The 27,171-nt window shown below is 37.2% G+C and overlaps 1 protein-coding gene across 1 annotated transcript; it reads right to left on the reverse strand.

Annotated features, from left to right (window-relative positions):
* Window positions 1-297: 297 nt before the first annotated feature.
* Window positions 298-25,480, reverse strand: ACMSD (aminocarboxymuconate semialdehyde decarboxylase). The gene is made up of 10 exons (XM_009956652.2): window positions 25,424-25,480; window positions 21,945-21,989; window positions 16,650-16,746; window positions 13,136-13,185; window positions 11,562-11,798; window positions 9,166-9,259; window positions 7,474-7,569; window positions 6,847-7,019; window positions 585-683; window positions 298-360 (listed from the first exon to the last, which is right to left on the reverse strand). Exons 1-10 carry the CDS (start codon window positions 25,478-25,480, stop codon window positions 298-300), a joined length of 1,011 nt encoding a protein of 336 aa, XP_009954954.1.
* Between the last annotated feature and the right edge of the window lie 1,691 nt (window positions 25,481-27,171).

Genomic DNA, 27,171 nt, shown 5'->3' on the forward strand with positions numbered 1-27,171 from the left:
CCTAGTGACGTGACGTTGATTATACTTCAGAGATTCTTATTACAGCCACAAACGATGAAATCTTTTTTATGAAAGCAGGCATTTCAGAATTGTTGAGAGACAACCTACATCCTGAAATGCACAGAAACAACTGTGCATGCTCATTTCCAGTACCTTTGCTTTGGCTTTGGAAATAACAGTGGACTGTAATATACTTGTCACATTTATTTTCCAGCTGTATAATTGCACATGCAAATAGAAATATCCCTAAGGATTCAGTGTTCTTTCCGAAGTTTGGTCTCTTTAATATCTTCATAGTTATTCAAATTGTTTTCTGCTAAGACCCAGAAATTCCAGAGCATTTCCAGCCTTGAGCTTATCCTGTAAAAACAAAGCACATATATATGTTTGGGTGTGCTTAACTCCTATTTTACTCAAATGCTTTTACTCGTGCTTTAAAAGGAACTTCTGCAAAGAGACTGAAGGGCCTCTTCCTGCCTTTGCAGAAATCAGTGTACTACACTGCCTTGTTGGTGTTTTATCTCAGGTCTAAAACCAGAGGCTTAAAAAGGAGGGGAAAAAGACGCCAAATGTAAAGATTGTACCTTCAGTTTATCATCAAAATCTTCCATTGAATCAATCAATTTTCCAGGTTCCAGTTCTCCAAGTGGAAAAGGGTAATCTGTCCCCAAAATAACTTTGTCCTGGTAATAAAAAAACATGTTGTATGTTTTGTAGTAACATTAAACAATATAGTTGCATGTGCTTTCTGGAATTTATAATAAACCACAGGAAATTACGTGTCTATATTGGACTGATTAATTACCAAAGCGAATGTGAAGGTAATCTTTGGGTTCCAACTTCCATTAGGGAAAAAACAAAGCTTGAAGACAATGACTCAAGAGTTTATTGGGTGAATATAGGTTTGGAAAAAGTGCAGGTTATTTGTTAATCGTTTCTGTGGTGTCTAACTAAAGTTTGGTGCATTTTTATTCTCATACACAGAAGGTTCAGAATGCAAATCCCAGGCCCATGGGAACGAGTGCCTATTGCTCAGGTGACTACAACACACATGGTAATTCCCTTCTCGGACTGGTTTTCTGTGCTGTGGTGCTGGTTTGAAACGTAACAGAGAGGCGCCTGTTCTCCCACACCGCTCATACTGCTTCTGCAAGTAGTTGGCCTAAAATGCAGTGATGAATCTTGGTTAAGTGTTGCCATGATTAAATGGCCAATAAAGGACACACAGAGTTCTTCCTTCTATTTCTTGACTTACTTTTTGGTTCTTTTTCATGCCTGTTGCATGTGCTGCACTGTTGTGTGCAGTCCGAACTGAGCGTGAGAGTTTTTGACACATTTCTCTAAGAATCTCAGGATGTTCTCCGCCAAACTCAGAAAAGGTGCTTGGATTTACATTCCTGAATTTGAAATTCTTGACTATGCACAGACACACACAAACTTATATATATGTGAGAAGAACATGTAATAAAAAATACAAAGCAATCAAAGTTATCTTTTGTGTGATACTTCAGAAGCTGTGATAACTGCAATGTGATACTACTTAAAGCATGGTACAATGTAGAATTACCACAAACATTTAAAAAAAAAATTAATTTAACTCGTATTGAGCTTCAGATACCAAAACCAAAATCTCATTTACAAAATTTTATATATTTTGGAAGTCTTTAATTTAAAAAAAAATTTAATTGTCTTTAACTGGGGTTGGATATTAGCTGTGCATTTGAAACACGTAGCTGAGAATATGAGTGACGTGATGTGGTTTGTTTCTGAAAGGGAGTCAGTAAAAAGAAAATTCCACAACAATCTGTATGCATCATCCCTTTTATCAGAAAAGGAATAGGCAGACCCTCAATAGGTCCACTTTGTTATGGATTCATTTTCACACTGGAATGATATTTCCCCATTTTGTCTGCCTTGGAGACTGCATACTGCCAACTCTCTTGATTTTATCAAAAGCCTGTTTTCCTTTAAGCTTCATCTCCTTGAGACATGAATATTTGAAAACCAGAGTTTCCATTAAAAATATACATTTTAAAATGCCTCATGAATTTGGGGCACTTGTTATAATATTCGAACTCAGTTACCCATACTGAAATAGGGTGAAGAAAACACGTTTCACTTATTTTATGAAATGATTATTTATCAAATGCTTTTTTTACTTTTATTTTTTACCTCCAGTAGATGTCACCCGAGAGTCTCTGAAAGAACCTGCACAAAACCTCACACGAAATCTGAACAGAAGATACACATTCTATTGTTCTGTCCTATAGTGTTGTGAGTGTAGTGTTTTAATTTATTGTAGAAGTCTTGCCATAAGATTAGGAGAATTGATACTCCCCTGCCGACTAAATCAAGTAGAAATACATTTGGATGTGTGTATGTTTAAGCAGCTGAATACATTATTTATAATGTTCAATCTGATACCAAGACATTTTCGTCAGATACAAAACCCAAATGTATGCCACATATAAAAAAGACCCCAACCAAACCCACTGTAGATTTAGATGAGAAAATGGATCTCTAAGTGAAGGAGAAGGAAACCCGTATTTGCCCAGCTGTTTATTAGTCAAAGTTAAGTATGCCAGGAAGGTTTCTGCATTCCTGTTTACATCTCCTACATACAAACGCAGAAAGAAATCCCATCCCCTCCTTGCAATAATATATATATGATTTCAATTATGTTTTTCTTTTCCTCTAACTTAAAGTGTTTCACAGGTAATCATGTGATCTATTAGGTAGCAGTAAAATTAAGAGCTGTAAATTAACAAGAGAAATTTAGAAGCAGCATTATTGCTCTGCCACTAGTGATATTAGGCTGTTCATTTATACTCTTTGGGCATCCGTTTTGTACTCATGTATAAAATGGGGCTGCAATACCTGTCTTTAGTGACCAGCCTCAGAGAAGTCCTGTGAAGTCCCTGCAGATAATTAATACTCCTAGCACAACAGATGTATTATTGTATTATTCCAAAGGATATTGACAAAGCCAGTTTTCCATAAAGGACTTATGGTTCAATACTTCAAGTAGTGCATCTTTCCTTTTAGAAGGGTACACATTTATTTAGGATTTAGAAAGGACCCTTCTGCTCAACAGAGCTTTTTTTCACGGTAATAGGAACCTGAATTTTAAAATGAATCTCAAAGAGCTTACCAAGGGCGAGTTTGTCCTCTTATATGAGTGAAAAATTGCATTTGCCCCGAATCTCACCTTCTTTCTTACTACCAGGACACATCTTGGAAAAAGCCTGGGTTGCTGTAGCCAGTTCAGCTCCAGCTGCTGGCCAGAGAATGTTTTACCTTCGGGTGATGATGGCTCTTGAGGGATCACCATGGGGAAGTTTTTGCAGAGATACACTGAATCATTTAAAACCCTGTCAACCCCGTTCTTCACTTTTTATAGCCAGCATCATTAGGGATTTTGTGTTTATTCACTTCATGCTGCCTCATCATAGGGGGAGCAAAGAACTGCAGCAATTTTGCAGCCTTACAAAATTCTTTCTCAGGTAGATATACTTCTGCTTCCTTTAACTGGAATAGGCTCCAATTAACCTGCACCCAGAACTAAGAGGGGATGAAGTTAAATGTACGTGACTCATCACAGCTCTCACTGGATTTTAATATTCCTAAGCTCAAAGCCAGCACGTTACATTCTGATGCCAGGCAGTGGCAGTTCCCCAGGGACCTGAAGCCATGTCTAAGCACATCTTCACGCACGCTGATGCCCCTCCTGCACAGCTCTTAGCGATACTCTAGAGAGCCGTCCTATTTCAAACCTTCAGCTCATAAAGTTACAGTGTCATCCTCAAGACCCAATCACATTGTTTTTAGCCCAGCATTTATTGATCTTATATGTGTTATTCTGCCAACACACAACTGCACTGAAAACACTGAGATATTTGGCTTTTTTTAAGCATTTGACTTATGGGATGGTATTATGTGAGAATATCAAGTTTCATTGGGAAAAGAGGGAACTTTTTAATCTTCAAACTTTAAAGTTTGAAAATGTGATGTGAATGTTTTTTTCAAGGATAAGATGCCTTAGGCTATGAAAAAGAGAAAGAAAATGCACTTTTTTTTTTTTTTTTAAACAAGTTCTCCTGACTGTTAAAAGCATTTAAGTTTTTGGGATCTGACTCATGAATTTTCAGCACTGGTGTTCCACCTGTTGTCATGTTGCTTGAGCTCAAAATACTCAGAGGAGAATTAAAGAAGACGCCAATATCCCATGTAGTACACGGGTCAAATTTATTGCACTAAGAAACTTAATTTCAGAAGTCTGTTGACAATGTAACAACACACCAGAGAGGCTATTGCTGAGTGACTTTTACATTATCAAATTACAATCCATAACCTCTCTCAAACAACTAAGTTTCAGTTGCAAAGACTAATCACGATTAAGGGCCAAAGTCTATGTATCACTTCTTAGGAAGAAAGGTAGAGAAGCTTAAGCTTTCCCACAAGAGCGGCGGGTTAGAGCAGCCTTGAGATGCAAAGCTAACTCGTTACTCTAAAGCAGAGCTGCTCTGAGACTTGCATTCTATACAAGTTAAACCAGAAAGAAGTTAAGTTCATCAGCAATGGCTTAAGCATCCTGTTGTACTTTCTCTCCTGCTTTGCTCTTGACATCTACAGGATCAGACCAGGAAAAGAATCTGTGGGTCTCAGCCATGCTGAGTCACACAGCTCCTGATTTACCAAGGTCTTTCTAACAATGGGAAAACATCTCTCCAACATTTTAAAACGGGGAAAAAAGAAACAAACAAGTGGTCTTGTCTCCTTGGCAATAAAAAAAAGGAATCCGACCACCTAAACATGGCAATTTAAAATTCAAGAGCTAGACTCATCCCTCTACATTATAACTGCATGTAGAACGAGAATATACTAAGGATGAACATGATCTACATTTGGGGAGACTTCTCAGAAAAGGCGATAACTGAAGGCAAGTGCTGCACTGTTACTCCATAAGCCTTTGTGTGTCTTGTGAAATAGAAGTGCATATCACATCTGGTGAAAATCTTCAATTTATTGTAAAAACTACTTGAAGCCATTTGATCACTGTAAGCTACAGTTAGATTCAAAAGGTAATGCACAGGAAAATGTCCTGGGCTGTTGACCATGATATATTTATGATTTAGAGGTTGGCAGCAAAAATGAAAAGAAATCAGCATTGGGCTGGATGTCTAGTACTTTGTTAGTAACCCACCTGCTGCCTAAAACTTCATCCCTGACACAGAGATCTCTCCGTCAGTGTTCACTAGCACTAGCACTGCCCCCAAAATGCTATAACAGGTCTATATGCATGGGAAGAACTTAGCAAATGCCGCCCGAGTTACTAACTACTCACTGATGTTGTAAGAACTTTCCAACACTAACAGCTTATTACAGTCTCTTGCCAAGTGAACTGGCCTGGGTTTTCTCTTACTTGTTTCTAATGGAGCTAGGCTCCATGGTAGTTTCTTTGCACGTTTTATGGGACTCATGCCATAAATCTATTTTTGGTTCATGGTGAATTTAAGAAAGAGATATTCTCTCTCCTCTCCTTAGAGCTGTAGTGTTACTGTATGTGTACGCACATATACACTGTGCAAAAGGTTTCTATAGTATCATTTCAAGCTGTAGTTGTGCTGTCACATAGTTGAATTTTTCATGAATCTTCAAATGCAATGTTTTCCTAAAAGGCATAAGTACTGTAGGGGAGCTGCAGGCAGCAGTCCAGTCTCAAAGCTACACATTTCCTGTGCAGCACAGACTGAAAACCCATGGATTTCAAAGGGTTGAGACCTGGGCCTAGAGCACCACAATAAAGAAAGCAATAGTTCTGCGCTAGTGTTTTGGCTGGCCTAGGCAAGTCACTTCTATACCAGTTCTAGTCCATATTTATTGCAGTAACCTGTTCAGACTGTTAGAGGTGAAAATGGGAAATCCATAGTATCTTTTCTGTAGAGAGAAAGAAAACATTTGCCTTCGCTGTCTTTGTGAACTTTGGTCATTCAAGGGGCCCTGGTGACAGCAACAGCCCCACACGTGAGAAAGTGCTATGCGAGCCTAGAAACTGCTGTACAGGAAACAGGAATACGGTTGTTGAGACAAGAAAGTCAGTGCCAGAGCTTGCATTTCTGTTTTTGATGTCTGGTGGGTATCTGCTCGCTAGCTGCAGAAACTCCATGAGGTCCAGAGACCAAAACAGAAATGCAGGTTTCTTGTGGATTTGTAGTGATCCAGTGGAAGGTGGTATGAGTGATGCCACCTTCAACCCCTTCCTGAGCACTTACTAATGAGAAGGAATTATCTGAATGTTTTTGGTTTTTCCTGTCCCATTCTGTACCTGATTTAAACAGGTTGCTAAACTACAAAGATGTCTTTACTTTCTACTCTGACAATTAAAATATCTTTACAAACCCATGATGTTTAATGTGCTCTCCAGGATCCTCACAAAGACTTCCTTTATTGTTGACTGTTTTCTGCCTATAACTTCCCAAGAGGAAATACAATTTGATTTCTTCAAGTATACACTTGAATTTGAAAATTAAGGCGTTTGAAAACAAGCCTCCAAATGAAGCAGTCTTTGCTTGCAGTCCTGAACAACCTTACACAAGGAACTAGCCTCCCTGAACTAAGGTTCACAGTGCAGGATTTCCTGGATTAAAACCAGCATTTCAATCACTCCATATAGTGAAAACATTATCCACATGGCAGAAGCCCATCAGGTTATAATAGCTCAGGTTCTGATTTTACTGGGTGAATATGCTGTCTTCTTCCTGCTTTCTTCTTCTCTTCTTCTTTTGCTATTTCATAGAGAATTAAATAAAGAATGACTCACCTGCTTCTGGAAGCATTAAAACTCACCTCTCCTATTACACTTGTTAGCAGCCTTAGTGCACCACGATCATGGACAAGAGAGTCTGTGTAAAATGAACCAAGGTATTTTCTTGGATCCACCTTATTATCCACTGCACACAAATCAGGGCGCATGTTGAATCCATGGGAGATTCGCCCCACTGTGTATGGAAAAGCTCCACCTGCGAGAAGAAATTTTTAGTAACAGAAGCTGAAAATATGCAGGAGGGAAAAAAAAGCTACATTATCAACAGAGATCTGAACGCTTTACTGTCAGCTATTTAGAAAGCGCCCTGCACCAGCAATTTTTTGTTCCTTCCCCTTCAGGATCTTCTTTCTCTGTTTTCCCTACTTCTTCACTACTGTGATGCCCAAATTCCTCCTGCTGCTTCCTTGTCCCTTTCCCCAAACCACCTCCTGTCTCCCCTTTCTCCTCTTTTCCCTTAAAGGCTATTGTAGCAATTCAAACACTGGCTGAACCAGCCTAGAGAGTCTTCATACACGCAGCAGATCTGGCAGATTATCTTCTCAGCTGGTGGCAGGCTTAAAATGGTAACCCTATTAGCTGCATACCAGAAAATACAACTGTACCATGCTCAGCTAAAGAACAGGTGCTTCACATGGTATATCACTCACCTCCGTGTGCAAAGCAAACTTTCAGCTTAGGAAATTTTTCAAAAATTCCTCCCATGATCATGGAGCAAATGGCTATGGTTGTTTCTGCTGGCATGCCTAAGAACAAAAAAAAAGCTTTATTGTATGAGAGTTTTACTTTTTTATTTTCTTATTTGAGTTTTAAATGTTATCTTAATTTTCTTCAGTTAGCCTTGAGCCTACTGAAAAAACAATAGTCACAGAGCAGCTGCCAAAGGTTGCGCGTTATTTCTATTAGAGAACCACGGAGCTGAACGTTAATTAACTGAAATGAGGACGCAGGACTGGAAGCTAAGATCTGAATTCGAAGCCCAGTTGTTATTCTCCACCACTAGGAGAGCTGACAGGCAGGTTGGGTATGTCCTGAACAGTACAGGCTTGATTCCCCAGTTATCCTAGCTCCAAGACAGGTCTGGAATATGCCAGGTTCTCTTCTCACCTGTGCTTCTGTGTTTCTTTTCCGTGGAAAGTGGGGCACATATATTGGTGGATACTCCAACAAAGATTTGGGGTTTAGTTATGACGTGGTGCTGCTTCCTACAGTTTAGAAATAACCTCTTTGCCACTGGGTAAATTGGATGCCCAGTCTTAGGGCCACAACAGCAATTTAGGTTCATACATCAGGCCTCAGTTTCTGAGCACACCTAACGTATTTAGAGTATCATGCCATTTAGGTGCCTAACTTCAGACATCCAGCTTGAAATCGGGAACTGAGTTCCCCTCATCTGTGGCAGAAACAATACCTATCCAGCTCAAAACATTGTCTTTCATTACTGTTTTACCATCCGCTCAGATGCAAAGCCTTAATTAGGCTTAGTAGGAAAATCTTCTAATTACACCTTGTTAAGTAAATGCAGTAATTTCAGTCTCTTTTTAAATCTGTGGTGTTGTGCCTGCTCTGATTAAGACTAATTGATATTGTTTTAAGATAATGCACTAGTGATTGTGACACTAAGATTTTCCGGTGTATATTGCAGAACATATATTACACGTATATAGTGTATGTTTTTCAGAACGCCTCCACTGGAGGCAGTGCAAAACCGTGCAAAACAAAACAATGCAAAACAGAATAAGTGAGGGTGGAATCAAGTCTAAACATACCTAACCAGCAGTATAACCTACTTCCTGTTAGTCAATGTTGTTCTGATTGACCTAGCACATGGGGAAAAAAACAGAAACTAGATCATTTCCTACATCTATGGGGAGTTTTCAAAGTACAGGTTGTTTCAGCTGTAGTTGATGTGAACTTAGATTTATTTCCTCTCTGATCAACCTATTTCTGGGAAATAACCTAAGAAATTCTAGGAAATAATGTTTGGTTTTGCCTACTCCTTTATTTACTCATGCTATTTTTGAGGAGCTCATTTCAGAGACAATTCATTTTCCGTAGTCATCTGCTCTGTGTATTCAGGATAAAAGAGAATACTAGATTCTGTTGCCAGTCTGAATAATTTTAATTCTAGGTATTTAAAAAGTAGACAAACTAAACAAGCTTAAAAGCAAATGACTGCTGAATTTACACAATAGAATTAGTTGTAGTACTTGATTTTAAAAAAAAGATTGATAGAAAAATAATGTAGTTTTTCTCTGTACTAGTACCTTTGTGATAATCTTCTGGGCATAATCCAGTGACAGTTCATAAATGTAGATGAAGCAAAGTAAATATGCACTGACCTATTAGCCAGGGAAACCAATATTTGGACATCCTTCCATCTATCTGCATGTCCCAGGGATGCACAAAGAGACAGCAATTTAATTGTTCAGCAGCCTGCAGCAAAAAGAAAAAATCTAAATCTTGACTAATCATACCAAAATGCATCTTAGTTCTTAGCCATGATTTAAAGATTACCTGAAAAATTGTACTGAGCACTAGCACTAGTAACGAAAATCATCCCAGATGCAAGAACTATAAGCAGTAGTTGGTTATAGGTACTCCTCTAGGCCGTATCCCAAAGTCCTCACTCAGTTTCAAAGTTGTTTTTGAGACTACAGGACTGGAAACACTGATGATAATACCTTAGTAAGCCAAGTTTTCCTCAGATGAATGCGGTACCAAAACGCTTTTTTAGCTGTGTTTGTCAGCCATCCTGCAGTATAAAACTAGGTTCAAACTAGCATTCTTTTGGTGTCATTACACATCTGAGGATGAATTCTCATAATGTTTTATTGGAACGATTTTAGGATGGTTTTGCAGAATTGTTCCAACTGCATTCAGGAATTTTCATTGCTGTTGCACTACATTTATCCCCTTTGGCCCTCTGCCTGGCTTTAAAAAAAAGTTAAATCTATTCCTAATCCATGCTAAGCGTTCGAAATCTAGCTGTATTCGGATCAATAATCTATCTCCACCCCAAGTATACTAATTTTTTTTTAAACTACTGACAACTTTGGAAGGGAAAACAGAAGAACAATATAGAATGCTGATTCTGACTGAGTAAGTAATTTAACTGTGTGCTTAAATTTCAATATATAGTCATCTGTCAATCATATGCTTAACCAGGATTTAACAGCTTCGTTTTGTTAGATGTATTTCTGGACCTCCTCTTGTTGCTAAGGAGATTATCACACATTTGAAAAATTTGGGTTTATTTACTCATACATGCATAAATAAAGCTGCAGCTTTTGGATTGTAGGGCGTAATTGCCATCTACATTTGTAAACTAAAAATAGCAATTCCGTAGCTGGCTTGGTAGATTGATACAGTTCATTATCAAATATGGCTTAATTTCCCAATCTTTATTATCCAGGGATGTTTCTAAAAGTCATAGAAGTTACTTCCTACATGTGTTAAACATAAGCTGAAGAACGTACAGTGTAAGAGAGAGATCCCAGTATAAGCAAGAGATCCCAGTACAAGAGGCGGATCTCAGTACAAGAGAGACATGGAGCTACTGGAGAGATTCCAAAGATGACAAAGGGACTGGAGCATTTCTCCTATAAGGAAACGCTGAGAGGACTGGGACTGTTTAGCCCCGAGAAGAGAAGGTTCAGCAGGGATCTCATCAATGTATACAAACACCTGAAGGGAGGGTGTAAGGGAGATGGAGCCAGACTCCTTTCTGTGGTGCCCTGGGACAGGACCAGAGGCAATGGGCACAACTGAAACACAGGAAGTTCCCTCTGAACGTCAGGAAACACTTTTTTACTGTGAGGGTGACTGAGCACTGGCACAGACTGCCCAGAGAGGTTGTGGAGTTTCCATCCTTGGAGATATTCAAAGGCCATCTGTGCATGGTGCTGGGCACCTGGCTCTAGCTTGAGCATGAGGTTGGACCAGATGACCTCCAGAGGTGCCTGCCAACCTCAACCATGCTGTGATTCTGTGAATGTGGGCATCTCCAAGAGTGGAAGTTGGTAACTGACTGTGTATGACCATAAAAACAAATAGTCTGGATGCTGCACTAATGGAATTCTTGAATAAATTGAACATTCTGAAATATAACCTCTATGGATCAAGTTCAAGCTGACAGCGATAATAACCTGTGAAACAGATATAGAATGTACATTGATTAAACCCCATAATTTATACAAATGACCATCCTCATCTGAACCTCAGGCTGCTTAGGAAATGCAATCTATACATTCATTTTATAATCAATACATTCAGTTCAGAACTTTTGGTCGCATTTGCACAACTCTGGTACTTTGGCTTTGTAGGTATTCTGAAAATTTCAGGGTGTTTACCAATTATCTCAATAGGATTGAGAAAGTAATTTGAACCCCAAAGCAGAGAGTGCAGAAATGCTTTGTTTGACACTGCACTTATCCTCACAAACGAAGAAGGCAACACTGCAGTGAGAACTCACATGATAAAAATATTTTGTTATTCATTATGAAGTATGTTTCAGAATGTTTTATATTGTCACAACTGTACTATTGTCATTATATCCTATAATGATTTATCATATATAATTAAAGCTGAATCTCTCTGATCACTAAGCAGATTAGAAGGCTCAATTGTTTTAAAGTAGCTATAAACTTAGTTGATGACTGAATATGTCCCAAGATATTTTTAGACAGAATTCCGTACCGTAGAATTCCCCCAAACAAGGAAAGAAACATTTACTCACAGCATAAATATCGTACAGTTCTGGTGCATTCAGGTCCCATTCATTGACATGAGATCCTATTTGTACTCCAGGAAATCCAAGTTCCTTCACACAGCGATGCATTTCCTTCACAGCCAGGTCTGGAGCTTGCAAAGGTAACGTACCCAAGCCGACAAACCTCTTGGGGTACTTTTTTACTGTAGCAGCTAAGTCGTTATTTAATATCTGGGCTAGATCTAATGTATCCTGAGGTTTGGCCTGGTAAGATATTAAGCAGAATAGTACATTAAAATATAGTTCTCAAATGTTATCGCCTCTGGAAGATATTGGATAAATGTCACTGCAAACAATTTGGAGACAGGGTTTGAACCTAAAATTTACTTTACAGTTCTGAATAGCTGGAAACCAGTAGGACAAAATTTTATCTCTCTTTAAAACCTCTGGGTGTAGTTCTGCTTCTTGTCTTGAATGTTTTATCAACTGCTGTTGCCTTTAGTACTTGGGATGAGTGTAATAAAACCCAGGTTGCTGATGCACTTAATTATCTGGTCTTTTGTGTAAACCAGTCCTCTGTTTTTGTTCCAGTTTCCATCCCAATGCAAAACCAGCAGCATATAATTTTTAAACATAGGAATGAATATTTATTCTCCTATTACTGGAGTTGAAGAGAGAAAAATAAAATATGTTCATGCTGGAGTATGAGTATTCTACAGAGGAAACTTGAGTAAACATCTTTAACATTTGGGAGATAACAGTCATAATTCTGATAAGGGAACTGCAATATCCATGCAATCAGTTTCCCATTTTTCCCCCCAGTACATATTTAATGGAAAATATTCACATAAATACCAGAATAAAATTTTAAAGATATGTCACCCAACAAGAAATTCTGATGATCAGTGGTACTACTTAGAGTGGGCTTAACACAATGACTTTTAATGTAGCATATCTGTTTATATATAACAACTCGACTCGTACACATAGCTAAATAGTCAAATAGAGAATGTATTTAGAACATCATTTTGCTGTGATTTATCTACTTAGAGTGTTTTTATTTCTTTGAAGCATTCAAGATCACCACACAGGGAACATATTCATTTGAATTTGCTCCTGAATTTTAGGATTCAAAGCGTTCTAGGTCAATGAATCTCGTGCCACTTTTAAAAGGAAGTGGGACAGACCACCATTACAGCTTTTACTTTTTTTTTTTTTTTTTTTTTCCAGGAGAAAATACTGATTGGTGTCTAGCTTTCATGGAATCTGTACATATATGTCTACCTGCCAACCGTGGATTAATGCTGTGTAAAATCTCTCTCCCTGTTTCCAGCTACCCCCATAAGGTCCCCAGAAGACATTCTGTGGTTGTCTCATTCTTTCTTACTGAGTGTACTTCAGAGTGGAGCTTTTTCAGGACACCCTGCTGGCTCTTCCGATACCTGGACTATTTTTTTGTCTTTTGTTTTCACAGCAGAATGATTCCCCATTTACTTCAGTGCTCTAGTGACTGCTTCAGTCACCTAATTTGGAGGAGGATGCATTTACATTTTAAAAGTTGTGTGACATATGAGTTACAAAATAAGCTAGTAGGAACCTACCCAGTAGCTGAACATTACAGGGACCGTGGAAAGAACTTGGACTGTGACTCCTAAGTAAGAAAAAGCAGTTATTAATGTTTCCTTTTTCTTGGTAAAAAGTTAAAAATAAGGAAGCACTTTGGTTTGAAAGGTAGAAGGTAAAAGCTTTAATGGTAAGAAAGACTGATTTAATAGTGACAGGGATAGAATCCTTTTTTTGCTAATTAAGGATCATGGTAATCATGTGGTATATCAGTTTATTAGGATTGGAATATTTTTGCTAGGTAGAGAGAAAAATAAAACTTTCATACTCATATTAGGTTATTTGTGAAATGAAGAATTTTGATTTTAGAAGTATTTAGTATGCACATGTACAATTACTTAAAATAGCAATTTAACGTTACTCTCACATAAATGAATGTGACGTTAAACCAATACAGTATCTTAAGTTTACTTTGGGGTCAGATTTATCATATACGTTTAATAAACAAGTAGGTAAGCTAGCTCAAAGATAAACAAGGTTATGTTAACAATGGTCGTTAACCAATGCTTTCTTAAGTGCTCCCCAAAGCTTTATTGTGTTAGGTTTCATTGATCTTGGGTCTGGACTACTGAGGTTGTAAGTATAAGGAAATCTGTCTGGTTTTAGAAATAACTTTGATGTTAGCAATAAAGAGAATTAAGTCTATGTTGTTTGGCTTCTGTTGAAACACAAATCTATACCATAACTTTGCGTGTGACAGGTTACAGGAATGAACACAACAAACCTAGCAGATTAACAACAGGAGAAACAGTAATTAGGACTTCAGTAAATAGTTACATGCAAAACTGTATCTTATTTGTTTTTATTTTAGGTATGATTGTAATATTTATGCATATTATTTTGTCATGCTTTAAAAAATTTAACTTGGTTCTTAGTGATGAAACTACTAAAGCAAAAGACGACAGAAAAAAACCCTAGGAGAATTTCTTCTAGGACAATGACCTTGCCAAAGCACTCAAACGTTTAACAAAATGAGTTATTTAAAATCAATATTTTAAGTAAGAAACAAGAGGGGAAGCTGATTCAGGCATCCCTCTTACAACATCTGATTAATATTATATACAGCAGCAATGGTTTAGGGTTTAGGATCAGGTCTACAAAATTACATATATACTGAAGTACAGCCTAAGCTGTGTTATCCACCAATACACTACTGCACACTTGATTAGTGTGCTTGAGAACAGTCACCACCTTTTCCACAATAAGCATTGTACCTGGTTTCCATCAACTTTTACACTTCTGAGCAAATTTAACATAAACCTTAAAGACAGATCTCCAAGCTGAACATTCCTAGACACTAGCTTTAGGAAGAAGAATCAGCACAGAAAAACCTCTATACCCTCTTCAGAGGTTTCACAAAGGAGAAAATAATAAGCAGTTACAATTAATTGAAAGATTTTCTCCAACAAAATTGTGATGATTTATGTCACAGAACTGTGATGTACCTTTACAGCTTGTTTTATTGAACTACCTTGATAGCTTGTTTTATTGAGTGGATCAAGACACAGGTTTGTATACTAAATAAACCTAGGACATTTGATTATGAGAACCAATGTAGTCTCTTTGGTACATTGCCTACCATTTCTTATTGGCAAGATTTCTTGGGCATTGCACAAACAAAGCCTTTTAGCAACCAAGCTGTAAGTTATCTCTCTGCGTTAATAATACCTTCCGGTGACTGATAGTAGTTTTGTTCAGCTGGGAGACTCCTTGCATCTTTGTTCCAAAATTATGCCATGTTTGGAGGTTAAATTTTTGGGTATGATCTATCTTGGCCTGTGTTGCAGAAAACGATCTTTGGACTAAGTAGCTACAGCTTTCTAAACCGAAAAAGAGTAAATGTGGCCCATAGTCTTCATCATTAGGTGAACAGTAAGAATGAAAAACACCGAGACCTTTTTTTTACACTTAATCGGCCGATGCCTGTATCTCTGAGTGCTGTAATAAAAGGGGATATTTTTATGGCACAAGTCACCAGATGGTGCTGTAACACATAGTTTTGGATTTTTGATTTTTTTTAACCAAGTGAGCACTGTTTAGTTTGTGGAGAACTATTGTGGTGTTGGCTTTATGATACATTTTCTTTTCTGGAGAGCTGTTGCAAAAATTTGAAAAAAGTTGCTCCTGTGTTTTCCCTTTGTCTACAGCAAATAAGATGGTGAAGAATTGTTTTGTAGAAACTTGCCATTAGTGTTGAGGGAAATATCTGAAAGGGAAAGATGCCCAAAGGCCATTTATGATCCACACTGTAGTTGAAAGACGTGGTAATCCCCCAAATCCCTGAGCTAACTCAGGGAATGATTACAGTCTCGTCAAGGCAGTGTATTTCACAGAGGTTGCAAAGACATTCTAGCATTCCCATTAAATGTCTAATGGTTGGAGTGTGAAATACTGCTTCTCCAGGGTGAAAATGAGTTAGTTGGAAATTATCTAAATTGTGTTTACATAAATTGCCAACCAGCCCTTGAGTTTCCAGGCTGGCCTATGTTATGTGTTGTATTAAACCTCCATAAGGAGAACAACCCAAAGTATCTCCTAACATGCTGTCTCATGAGAGAAGGAAACAATAATCATAAAGATGTCACTTATAAAATATCCGCTCTTCAAAGTAATTCAGATGTTTATTCTTTATGAAAAGTTGGAGAACATATTCAATTTGTGCGTATTGAGAAACTGATCTAGAGAATTATTCAGGCCTGAACCTAAGAAAAAGTAATCTTTAGTGACACAGTATTTCTCTCACAAAAGTAATTTGGAATTTCAGTGTTAATAAGAACTAACAAAAATAACTGATCAGACTAAAAGTTCCTTCTGTCACCCTCAGTCTCCCATCTTACAAACCTTATTTGTGGTCAGTAGGCCTTATATATTTGTGCCTTAGTGGCATGTAAGTAACTTGATGGAAAATAAATTTGCAAATTTGGCATCTGGTTAAGTTTCTTTCTTCATCAGGAAACCCTTTTTTTCTGAGAAAGTAATTGTACCAGTTCTCTAGGTTCAGAGTCCTCTAGCAAAAATACAGAATGAAGTTCTCACATCTAAGCAGAAAAAAATGTTAGAAAAGGAAACAAACATACAAAAAATCCTATGAGTAAACAGGATCTTTTTAACATCTGCAATAAAAATGAAAGGGCTTTCTCTTTTGTGTAAATCACTCCTATACCTGGAATGTATGCTGCCTTTTTGAGTCCAGTGTCAGTCATCCTTACTTGGGTCAACTAGTTCCTTACTGCCTCAAAAATCGCACCAAAATTAAACAGCCCATCCTGGAAATAAATTGCTACTGAAAAGGAGAAAAATTATGGGAACATGTTCCATTTGAGTCTGAGTATAAAGCACATCTCTTTTCCCTTTCAACAGATTTAAACTAATGAATCAGTTTGCTAAACCTTTTAATTTGATATTGTTATTGAGCACTTTCAGATGCACTAACAGAGAAGTTGCTGTTACTCTAAATGAGACACAATGATTTAAATTCCTTTATGGAGCTACCTGATACGTCCATCTCTTTAATCCGTACTTCTGGATCCCAGCAGTTCTTTTGAATAACTCTAAAAATCTTTCCATCCTTCATCATCTTTGCCTGTCCCTGTGAAATGATATTTTCGTATGTTATAAATGTGACAAAGTAGTACATGCCAATTTATAGTTGCTTGACTATATTGTGCTCCCTACAGTAGGTATTTTTAATCAAAGACTATTTTAAAATAGTCACTAATAAAACAGTAATTTATAGTTCAGACGCAATTCCTCATAATAAAAAAATCCCTTTTCTTTTGCAATGTATATCATTCTAAATTTGTTTGGAAAAGATATCAGGTACCTTAATCCAAGTTTATCCTCAAACCAAATTTTGACCTGAAAACAATGCTCTAATTAAATCTGGGCTAAATTTCCCCCTTGGGTATGTGCATGTTCTTTTAAAGTCAATAGCATCACAGTGATTCCAGTAACTACAGAAATAACTGTGCAACTCCGTTAATTTCAGTCTGGTTGTTTCATATCACCAGTGATACTGTGACAAAAGGATACCTATTATGTTTCCTTCAGATTACATTCTCTCCTTGGGAAAAAAAGAATTATTGAAGAATTTGTATTTGGGAAAAAAAAAACAAACACAACCTAAACAAAGTATAAAACCATTACCTGAATTAGTGTAATACCTACCCCATATGCCACCAATTCCCAAACTTAGAAAGTTCAAAATACTATCAAGGTAATGAAATTTAATACTGTTCCTTTAACTATGAACATGGAAACTTCCTTTTTGCACTTAATTTTTGGTGGATTTGTCAATTGTCCAAAGAGGTTGAGTAGGCACAGTGCCATCACATCAAGCAAAGTAAATGGTCTGTTACAGCTGTAGGTATCCACGTGCTTCTGTGGACTTGTAAAGACAGACAAAACAGTCTTGCTGTTGGCTTACACTTGCACAAATCAATTAGATACAATTCTCCAATACTTGAGGCCTGAGTATTTCTCAGTTGCTTGATGCTACTATAGGCAGAAGTGGAAATGGATGAAAGTCAGAAGATCCACATGCCCCTGTGTATTCGGGATGGGTACGGTGGTCATGCAGCAGATGTGTTGGACAGAGAACACACTGCATCTGCAGGTGAAAATTGAAAACCATGTGACAAAACACAGCAGCTCTTCCTTCACCTTCACCGTAAACAGAAGCTAAGCGCAGGGCAGTCTTCTGACCCTCCTGGAAAGGAAATTCTTTCTCTCCAAAGGACATTTTATTTTCCTCACAAAATTGGTTTATTTAGGATCCTGTCTATTTTTCTAAATAAAACCCCTGTTAAATCAGAATATTTGCTACTAGTATGCTAAAACAGAAATAACGAATAAAATTTCACTACTTCTCACAGAGCTGGGTTTATCTCCCTTCCTTCTGAGAAGTCAGACTGTTCTTAACCTTGAATTTGTTATTAACTTCATACATCATTCACAAATATACTGCCCTAATGAATATTTTAAAGCTCTCTTCAACAAATCTAACTGTGCTGCCTTGGCAAACTGACAAGGTACTTGTTAGCTGTATCACAGGTTGAGAAAATTACTTGAAATATTACAGTCAGTAATAACAACTACATAGTCCTGATCCGCTGGTAAAATACTTCAGGTTCTTGCAAAATTGATTCTCCAACCTGACAGAAAGGTTTACTCTAGCCATACACTCCAACACATTAAAAAAGATCAGTGCATTGCTGCAGATTGCCTAATAAACAGAAAAATACTCGGTGTGTGAGCAGAGAGAGAGTAGAACTGAGCATTGCACGTACTAATACATCGTGTGGACTTTACTGGATTACCACTGGGAGTATTTCTGTGAACACAGGCGACTTAATTCTTTCCTCAGACATAGCTGAGGCATAGCAGCTGTCCTGCTCAGATTTATTTCCTTCTGCTAATACTGAAAACAATACTAGATAGACTGTAATTTTACTAGCAATTTTGACAGTGCTCACACTTAAATGCTGAGATAAACCTGCAAGAGGGTTTGCAATATAGGAAAGGTTTCTAATAAGCCATGTGTTGTTCTCATTGAAGAATTAGTTGAACAGTTTGCTGTTTTCAATTGCGTTAACTGGTTCTTTGTGAACGCCCTACAGGTCAAGGCTGAGCTCACAGCATTGTATGTTGGCAACAACAAACTTGATTATGCAGGAAAGCAAAACACGATCGTCTGAATAGATTCATGCTTGTGTACGTAAGGATAGAAAGATCTGGTCCAGCAACACCGTGACTGGAAAATGAGTCATATCGCTATAGTCTCTAGACACTACAACTAATCTGCACCTGATATTTTTAAAATGAGAAATTACATAGACACCTCAACTAGGAAACAATTCTCAGCGTTTTTTGCAGTAGTAAGAATGAAACATGGACCAGGAAAAAAATTTTCAGGTTCCAAAGCAACACGTGCAGTGCTGAAAATATCATAAAAGACATGAGATTTTTTTTTATTTCGATGGTTAACACAATTTTCTAAGGGCACAACTGAAGAATTCTATTATTCTATTCTATTCTATTCTATTCTATTCTATTCTATTCTATTCTATTCTATTCTATTCTATTCTATTCTATTCCATCCCATCCCATCCCATCCCATCCCATTCTGAACATTATCTGATACTTAGGCTTTAAGTAATTTATGTGGAAATTAAGAGAGAGAGACATTTAAAAATTAAGTCCAGCAGGCTGATTTGGTTCAGCAACCTACATTTAAAATTATCCCAGTCACATCCCAAATTGCACTTCTTTGAAAATGCATGTAATTATTTTCTTCCAGTTTGACCTTGATGCATCTTCACAGAACGATATGAGAAGCTTTTGCTTTTTATAATCTTAAGAGTTAACTTCCCCAGCTCCACGTATCTGAACAGGATTTTATTTTGCCATGCACCTTTCTCATGCAACATTTTCAGACAGAAGTAGGCTAGACAGAATTCTCTGCAGTGTATAAGGCTATTCTGACTTGCCACAAAGTTCCTTTGCAAACTATTTTTAGCAAGGAAATTTAGCATCGGACCTGTAACAAACAGCTAAGCTGCTAAAAATGTCTCCGGCAATTCTCTCCTTCCTGCACCAGCCATGTATCTCAGGAGCTGAGCCATCCACGCTTTGGTTCAGCAGGTGGCTTGTTCTCCCTCGTATGTCTGCTTAGACTCAGATCTGAACTTTCAGCATAATATTTGTTTGCTCCTCATTCTCAGTCCCAACCTTCATATTCTGTAGTCCTTTTCCATAAATGGTTGTTAGGCATTTGGCAGCACAGCCTTGTATGTTATAGAACGACAACAGTGTGTATGTCATTAGGTTGCAATAAACAAACACAGTTGTATCCATTTTATCAGCTTTTTTTCAGTTAATATAAGCATATATACAATCACAAAGAAGTATGATTTTGCAAGGTGACAAGGGGATGAGGGAATATCTAGTTCCACTGAAATTAACAGGCGTTATATATTTAAATACTTTGGTTACTTGGAAAATGCAAGTTGTCTTCTCTAAAGAGAGAAACAGTTGAGTCTCTACAGGGAATGAATGAATTAGCCCAGTCATAAAAAGAAACAATGAAGAAGGTTGGGTACGATTTTCTTCATAAGGTTACCCAAATTGGGAGAGTCACTGTCACCCCGAAAATGCGAAGTACTAAATCTATCACTTATCCCTCTAGTTTTCAGTGCAGAATTCCTATATTGAGATCATGTCTGAATTTCAGAAGCAGACACAGCTTGACCCGTGTAAAGCGCTGTGCGTACAGCCTGGCGTTACGTATCACTGCTGGGTTCTGCACTCTCCACACGCCTTAGCTGGGTTATGTGCTGACACTAGAGCTAGTCACACGCTTAACTTTGCATCTTTTGTCTCGCAGCTTACTATATCCACATTGTTCTTTCTGCTCTTATCTATGCAACCTCTGTGTTCTTTGTATTTTTTCCTTAATTATCTGGCTAATAGCTTGCGTTGCCTTTATCCCTTCCGTATCAGGACAACTCACAACATTCCTCTGGTAGGCAATTACAGATGAAGTTTTTCAAGTTAGGACAGGTACATATGAAGTGAGGTGGAAAGTGATTTGAGGTCTCGTGAGATCTCTTTTTAGTGCCACTTTTCTAATCTTCCTCTTTCCAGAAGCCAATGCCATTTGCAGTGACAGGCTCTTCCAAAGATTCCTAGGAGTGGGGAGCTGACAGGTCACAGGAGGAAGCTGGCTTCCTGTGACAGTGTTTGAGAAACAGTGGTATCTGCCAAAATTATATGGTAACAGAGGTGACATCTTTAAAACTAGCTGGTACAGTTAACCTATGTAGTAACGTACAGTATCAGCCTTACCTCTCTTAGGCCCTCCTGTAAAAAAAGTACTAATACTAGTAATTTTTAATGCTCTTTTAAAAAGATAAACGGCAATATTTTGATTTTGCTTTCAGAAGTTTTACATTGTTTTGTCACTGTGAATACCACTGAAATTACTGCTGATTTGCTCTACTCTGAGATCAGAATCAAGCCTTTAAGAAACCAGTTCTGTCCCCACCAGAATACATACATGTACTCTGCTAACTTCAGTACCACCAAGATGCATTCTGAACGTCGGCACAGACTCATGGCACCTGGAGACATGTTCCAGTTGTACTAATGTAGCTCAGAAGTGCCTTTGCAAAGCTGATAGAGTGGATGGTGATAAAAAGGTGAAGTAAAATCAGATCCAGTCTGCCTTTTACTTGCCAGTAAACTTCATGCTCCTACTTTTCTACATAATGGTCCCCAACTCTATGGATTGTCCTTATTGTTCTGCTACTTGTTCTCCTTGTCATGAAGTTACAGAAATTACTCTTTCCCTTTCACTCAGATGTGAAGACATTTTCGCATCTGAATTCTTTAACTTTTATTAAAATACCAGTTCCTTTTGGTTTTGCTTCTCATACAGACGACTGCATTTAACTAAAAAGAAATCTACATGTAATCCGTGTTAGGTTGACCTATATTATGGAAAAGAATTCCTTAGAGCTATCTATTCCAAGCATTAAAATGAGATGATGATGAAAAATGGATACTGGCTCATACAAGAGAACGTGAGTTTCATCTCTCAAGCAAAAAGTTCTACTGAGGTATATTAGGACTTGGAGTGATATTGCTTCATGGAAGATAGACCTTTAGAGAAATCTGTCTCACAGACATAGCCAATCTTATTGCCACTTTGCTTTTTAATAGATTTACTGTGAGTGTGTATTCCTGATGAGAGCACAGGACTAGCTTAGAGCACCAAACAGCCCAAACCTTGCAGTGATGATCCAGCTGTACCCATCCACCATATCCGTATCTCTGTGAAAGGAAGAAGAAAAAACCAGTGCTAGTTAGCACTCTACAATAATAATAAAAATCTCAGTTCTTAGAATTCAGCAGCACCTCATTCAGGAGAAACACTTGTGCATATGCTCAGCTTTGAGCCTATGAGTAGCCCCATTGACTTCTGCAGAAGTGCTTAAGTTTAGCTGGACTGGACTAATGGTGTTTGTAGATCTGAACTTATAGCTCCCAGTTCACCAACATTTTTAAGTAAGTCCTACAACTGATTTCAAAGTGCTTAATGTTACTTACTGTATTGAGTTGTAACTGGGATGATTTTAACACAGAAAAAATTAAATCAAGCATTTGGCAATATGAAAATTGAGCTGACAATTTTCCAGCCTGTGATCAGTTAATCATTAGCACAAAGATGTATTGATTCCACTTTTCAGCTTCCATGATTCAGCAGCAGGACTGAAGGTCAGTCTCTTGTCTATTAATATTTAAACAGCCGCGAGAAGCTAAAAAGGAGAAGCTTAGATGCTCATTGATTCTTCCAGAGAGATTCAAAATTGTTTATGCAAAACACTCAAAACCTACAAAAGATGCTGATTTCCTTTTACTTTCATAAATTATCACATTAGAAATAAATGAAATCTTGAAATACTCTAATAGACTGAAAACAATGCTCAGAATTCCCATTTTTCTGTAAAGAAACATTTCAAAAGAAACCAAGTAAAAAGGCATTCCTTCCACTGAAGTGTAAACAATTTGAATACAGTCCTGAATTTCCTGTGGTAACAAATCATTGCTTAATGCCACTGTGAGCATCCCTATTGTTGGTGTGCAGAGCCAAGCCTCCTGCCTTCAGCCAACCAGAGATGCCAGTGACTGAGGCTATGCGGGTTTAATTTAGCTATGTTTAGCTATGTAACCATGTATATTTGATTTAAATTTATAGATTTACATTTATATATATAAAATATTTAAATTTAGGGAAAATTTTGTGTTTCACCAGCTCCACGCTAATTGCAGTTGTAAGCTGTGCAGAGTACCTTAAAGGTGCTCGAGGAGCATTTAGCAATAGAGAAACTCACTGGTCTGTTTTTGAACTTATTTTCTTCTTTCTTCCCCTCAGTTACTAATTCGATGTATTGACAGCCCTTATTTCATGTATTTGTATGAATTTTTATACTTAGTATGGGTTCCTAAGCTCTTAAATAAGTATCTTGACAATAGAATTTTCTAGGTTCAAGGTTCAGTATTTACAAGGTTAGAAAAAGGAAAGAAAAGTTTAGCACTGTGTTTAGCATGTTAGGATTGCCTCATTGGTTTTCCATGCATGAGATGTAGAGAACTATGTTAATGGCTTGAATTTCCAAGGACTCTAGGGAATTCTGAGAGTTGTTCTCTATTCTGGGCCCATTAATAAACCATTGAATCACTCAATCTTTAGAACAGAGGAAACAAAAACTGGCAGGTGGAAATTAACTCTCAAAAATTTGGTATTTGCCTCTTTATCAGTGTTTAAATAAATGCAACACTGACCTACAGGGTCTAACAGGAGTGAATTCAGTCTTGATGTGGTGATTTTATCTCAGTGAATTTATTGCCCTTCTAAAGTATATAAAGGCAAAATAATCTTTTTACATCATGTAAAATCAGAATGAAGGAATTTTATAGGGATATTGCACAAACAAGGACAACAAAATCTGAAACAGGCAAGAGTAACCTGTCTTTGTAGTCTGGATATTTAAAGTCCTATCCATTTAAAATAGACATCATTGTTCTAAAAAATATCTGTTATCATCTCACCTGCATTGTCCAACTTATATGTGTTTTTCATTGAGGAGCTCTTATTATTACAAATAGGAAGTTCAAACAGGTGATTGAAAAGACCTTTGTAGGTAAACGAGCAAAGAAGCATTCCATTCCTTTTATGCATAATGATGTTATTTTTGACTACCAGGGAAGAAATAGTCCTATGCATGTTCTTAATGCCAAGTTTCCCCATGACTTTTTTCTCATATGCTGTTTACATTTTCCAGCTGCTCACTGGCTAATACTGAGCTGATACTAGACTGTCATGTTTAAAATCACACAAACACAGCGCTAATGCATATGAAACACCTGGGAATTTTGCCATCATGAACCTCAAAATAAGTAAGTGAAAGAAATGTACAGTGTAAAACAGAGTTTCTGTTGGTGCGTCAGATGCCTAAGAGCATGGCTGAAATATTGGCATGCTTTTGTTGTCAGACAGGCACAATGAAATCAAGTGGTTCCATACTACAGTCAGGCACAGGGAATGTTCATTCAGACTACAACCAACACAGAATTACAGTAAGGAAAGAAACAGCAATGCAGCTCTTCTCTTTTCTACTCTGATCTTTTATCATGAATGGAAACATTAAAGATTTATAAAAAATAGCTATCCTGGAAATCTGAACACAATTTTTAATTGCAAATAATTGTATATATTTGTGCATATAAACTATATATAAACATATTTTCATGTGATCTTCTTCAGTACCCTCTGTAGCATTGGAGATGAGATTCCTTATGAGTCAAATAGTGATCAGCCATCTCTACACTGAATTGTGATTTTAATTATTTAAGCAATAACTCTAAAACCTATTTCAGAATGAGATGACTACATGGATTTTGATAATCTGAAATAAGTAAAGGATTAGATTTATTACATGAAAATGTAAATTACACTTTCCATTCTCAAATACTTTTCACAGCATCATGAAAATTATTACTGACAAGAATAAATTTATGGCACATAATAACAACAACAACAACAACAACAACAACAATAATAATAATAATAATAATACCATGCAAAGACTCAATGTTAAGACAAGTTGACTTATAGCTCCAGTGTTCTGAAAACTGAGATTATGTATTTTTAATACAATATACTACATCTTTCCAGTAACTAAAAAAATAACAGATAGTAAAATGATCATCATCATCAATTAATTGTACTTAGAGTGATCCCACTCCTACTGAAGTTAATGACTTTCATGCCTATGGGTATAAGATGGGAATGACTTTTGTCTTAGGTAACATTAATCTTATCTAATATTTGCTTATTTTTCTTATTTAAAACAAAAGTGAATACCGTTTGGGAACCTGACAGCTCTGGTTTTATCAAGAAAGTGGAATTTACACCTCATCATTTGATAATTTTGGGTCTCAAAAAACCAAGCAAAACTATGACAACTGCTTTGGACTAAATAAAGAGTGAGGAACAAAGCCCAGTTTTCCCTCCCATTCTTACCAGGACTTTTGCTTTGCAAAGCAGTGCAATACAAATATCCTATATCGGAAAAAAAAATCAAATTACACAAAACCCAAGAGATATCTATAACAGAACCTTTCACTCATTGTTCTTTCAAAAATTACATTGGTAGAAATAGTTGCTGATAACATAAGGCACTGAATATCTAAACTCTTATTACCTTTTTTAGGTCAGGCCATTCCTTAGGTAGAATGTGGCTATGAATATCAATTTTCATTTTTGAAGTACAGAAGGAGAAAAACTCCTTCAATGAAAACGTTTTCTGTGTAATTGCTACTATCTTTCCTGTCCCTGGTTCAGCAGGTTATTAACTTTGGCTGCTGTTCAGATCCAGCTGCTGTCTTATCAGGAGAGCTAGGTACAGTGGCCAACCAGGGAGCCGAAATCCCAGAGGAGTGGCTCTCCAAAAGAACAAAGGCTTTCAGCAGAAAGTCCCTGTTAATGCATAAACTACAGCTGACTGAGGGCAAAGGGAAAATGTATGTTTATAGTGGCACTATGAAGGATTTCTTTTACACAGAATCTAAACTACAAACCTGTTTACCGGTGAAAATCATTCAATAAAATGGAATTAGAATAAATGTATTAAACATGGTGACATGAATTTCCTCCTTTCTCCCTCTTAGATTCTGAAACAAATTGTAGAGAGCATATAATATCTATATACAGTCATTCCTCCTCATCTACTCTCCTTTTTTTCCCTGCATTTTCTTTAAATTTATGTTAAAAAAAAAATCACAGAAATACTGAATTGTAGCCAAATTTATACTCTGCACTTTATTTTCCCTTCTCATTATTGGTTCACCCAGGATATTTACACATGCTACTGCATACTGGTTCCTACAGCCTCTCAAGCTGGCTCGAGATCTGGCAGGAGAATGGCTCATATTGCCTTAGTAATTAATGCTAGTGGAGTTCACCAGCTAATATAGCAGTTTCTGCATCCTAAGTGAAGCTTAACTGGAGCTAGCTCAGATTTTCTGTGAAACTATATCTCATGTTTTGCCTTTTACTCAATTTAGTATTACACTTCTTTCCTCAAGATACCCTTGCCTTTTATTTGTGCTGTATTTTTCTCTGTAATTTATTTCCCCTATGGTTTTACTTCAATCTATGCTACTCACGTGGTGTCTTCTTGTGAAAGTTGGTTAACCATTTCTCGATTAATTTGTTTCTATTTTCAGATTTTCAAAACTAAATCCTGTCGTGAATCTTGCAACTTGAAATGAAGCAACTTGAAAAACAAGCAGCCCATTTTGTTTCATCCTTTTTCTGACTTTATTTTGTTTGGACTTGATAACAAAAAAATATATTTCCCTGCTTGTTCACTCATTAAGCAAGTCTGCTTTTTATTTGGTCAGTTAACCATCTTAGAGTTATTCTTCAAGTCAACTCCTTGTGACAGGGTTGGTTGGTTGCTTGATGGTGTGCTTCTCCACAATGTGAGATCACTGAAGACTGAATGTTGAAAGGGAATAGGAAGCAGCAGCTTTAAGAGAGTATTCCCTAAATAAAGGAGGACAGCCATTAATTCACTTTAACAGATCAAAACTATGGGATTGAAAATAGCAATTACTTCCATCTCAAAATCAAAACCAATCTCTTCATGACCAGGCTGCCAGGTTAAGCAGCAAATTTGCTCTCTCGCTCCCAACTTCAACAGCTACATTATATGATCTAGCACTATAGTGTAAGCCTGTGGGCAAGCAACGTTCCTGCATATACGACAGCAGAGATAAGAAAGAAGTATCGATTCAGCTGTGGGAACCCTGCATTATGAATCCTATGAATCCACAGAGATCAGGCAAAGAGTTAAGGTGAATCCTTCAATAAAGAGATGCCTGGAAGACAATTCCCTATTTAAGCATAGAAAGTAGAGGTACCAGCGAAGGAGAGGGGCAGTAAGAG

Source organism: Leptosomus discolor, chromosome 5 (genome assembly GCF_034619465.1).
Source record: "Leptosomus discolor isolate bLepDis1 chromosome 5, bLepDis1.hap2, whole genome shotgun sequence".
NCBI classification, from domain to species: domain Eukaryota; kingdom Metazoa; phylum Chordata; class Aves; order Leptosomiformes; family Leptosomidae; genus Leptosomus; species Leptosomus discolor.

Excerpts from the sequence above, each read along its gene's own strand:
- ACMSD (XM_009956652.2), bottom strand. The coding sequence starts at position 25,480 with ATGAAAATTGATATTCATAGCCACATTCTACCTAAGGAATGGCCTGAC. Across the intron at positions 13,186-16,649 it reads TAAAGAGATGGACGTATCAG|GAGTCACAGTCCAAGTTCTT; the intron begins GTAGCTCCATAA and ends TTTCTTACTTAG. Across the intron at positions 7,020-7,473 it reads AGTTTGCTTTGCACACGGAG|GTGGAGCTTTTCCATACACA; the intron begins GTGAGTGATATA and ends TTCTTCTCGCAG.